This window comes from Gregarina niphandrodes (assembly GCF_000223845.1).
Source record: "Gregarina niphandrodes unplaced genomic scaffold scaffold00024, whole genome shotgun sequence".
Classification (NCBI taxonomy): domain Eukaryota; phylum Apicomplexa; class Conoidasida; order Eugregarinorida; family Gregarinidae; genus Gregarina; species Gregarina niphandrodes.
In genome coordinates this window covers 106,025-107,941 of record NW_011645793.1, presented here as the reverse complement: position 1 = coordinate 107,941, position 1,917 = coordinate 106,025, and the positions used below count along the sequence as shown (strand labels likewise).

At 58.7% G+C, this 1,917-nt stretch overlaps 1 protein-coding gene across 1 annotated transcript; it reads right to left on the bottom strand.

The window, feature by feature from the left end:
* Window positions 1–197: 197 nt before the first annotated feature.
* Window positions 198–432, bottom strand: GNI_108280 (hypothetical protein; the record flags this gene model as incomplete). The annotated part of the gene is made up of 1 exon (XM_011133137.1): window positions 198–432. A coding segment is annotated over one exon (235 nt), but the record flags the coding sequence as incomplete, so codon positions are not given.
* Between the last annotated feature and the right edge of the window lie 1,485 nt (window positions 433–1,917).

The following is a 1,917-nucleotide window of genomic DNA, read 5'->3' as shown; positions in this document are numbered from 1 at the left end:
TGCAATCCTCTCTCCTCAGCAGGCTTACCTCTGCGCCTGTATCCTGCTGGAACTCAATCTCGACCCCCTTCACGAGGGCCCTTACCGAAAATTTCGATCGTCTCTCGACTCTCCAGTCACGGTTCCCGTGACCCGTGACTCCAGCGTCATGTCCTCTGCCGGCTCATGCCGATATTTCGAGCCCCCTTGACCCTCACTCTGCACTACCTTCTCGACTGCGGCCACTGGCATGCCGACGTCCTCTCCTGGCGCCGGCTGGCTCTTCTTTTTCTTGTCGGCGCTCAGTTCCTTGTTTACGAATTTTTGCACCGTCTTCAGGTAGTCGGTTCTGGTTCTAGCTCCACGGACATTCAGCATCGCTTTGCCTTCTCCGACCTCCATGAACGTCTTCAATCCTGAGTCCTCGTCTGTAAGGTAGTGCCTCGGGCACATCCTTGCCCAGTGCCCTTTCCGGCCGCACTTGGCGCACCTGTCATTGCCGTGGGGGCAGTCTTTCTTGCGGTGGCTCCTCATGCCACAGCTACCACACTTGTTGAAGCGCGCCCCGTCATCCGACGTATCCGAGTCAGACTCTTGTCTCTCGTGGGCCACTTCATCGCAGCGAAGACCGGTCTCGCTCTCTCCGAGAGCGGCGCGAGCTTATGGAGCACCTCCATCACCGTTCCATCGCCCTTCCTGCACTCGAAGTGGAACTCTTTCGCCCACCTGTTGCCGCCGCGCTCAGGATGGACTGTTGCAGCAGCATCCCCGGAATCGTGATCCTTGTGCCGTAACGGACCTGCAGCCTCGTCAGGCGGTGCAGCCGTGTCGGCAGCAAGTCGTGGAGGGTTGGCACCTCTTCCGGCGCCGGGTAGACGCAGGACCTGAAGCACCGGCTCAGCAGAGTACTGTCCGGGTACAGGGACCTTGCTACGTCCAACAGAAATCTTTCTGCTACCACTCCGGGGCCTCTCCTACACTCATTCAAACGCGCCCTGACGGTGACTGGCATCCAAGCCCACAGAGCTACCAGCGTTTCGTCGTGGACTGACACACGGGTAGACGCCGAAGCGCGGACCCGACAGGGCCGGTCGCAGGGGTGTGCTGAGCCGTCAGGGTGTGGATCGCCTTCGGTATATTATTTCTGTATGGCGTGAACCCTCCACAGCCTACACACCATTCAGCCCTCGGGTCGCAGCCGGCTCAGTCACCATTACCCTGGTCCCCCATTTTGTCTCAGGTTGAATTTTTTTTTTTTGTATGAAGTTGAATGGTGATGAGAAGCCCACGGTCGATCCAGTTTGGCTACGGCAAGGGGAGCTCGGTGTTGGCTGTGGTCGTGGGTCGACCCGTCGATGGGAGGGTATCCGACGACGAAACCACAGCCGGACTTCTCGAAGTTTCATCCGCGTCCGAGTCCGAGAGGTGGGATGAAGGAGAGAAGTTGCGGATGGTGATCGTCGAGGATCTGAGCCTTCCGGAGGATCCCTCAGGCGGTTGTGTCATCTCCTCTGACGACAGCGATCAAGTAAAGAAGCTCCCGAATTTGATAATCGAAGACGCGAGGCCCCACACCGACACCGAGGGGGAGCAACTGGCGCGGCCAACTGCCAGCTTTTGGCGAAGGCCCTGGTTCGCTACGAGCGTGGGAGGTGCCGCAGGCACTGCGTTAGTGACATACTTGATCTTATTGCTCCAAGCTGGAGACCGCCCCGGTGACGATGTGGTGTCGGCCTCCTCCTCTGTGTCTGAGGTCACCACCTATCACTCTACCCCAGCCGCACACAGCTATTCCCTGTCAGACCTTACGACGGTCAAGCCTACTCCGTCAGACCTTACGACGGTCGAGCCTACTCCCTACCGTCGCGTCTGGTACAGCTCATCCCTGTCGCCCGATGTTGTCACGGACCTCAGCGAGATCGGCAAAATTTCTGAGAC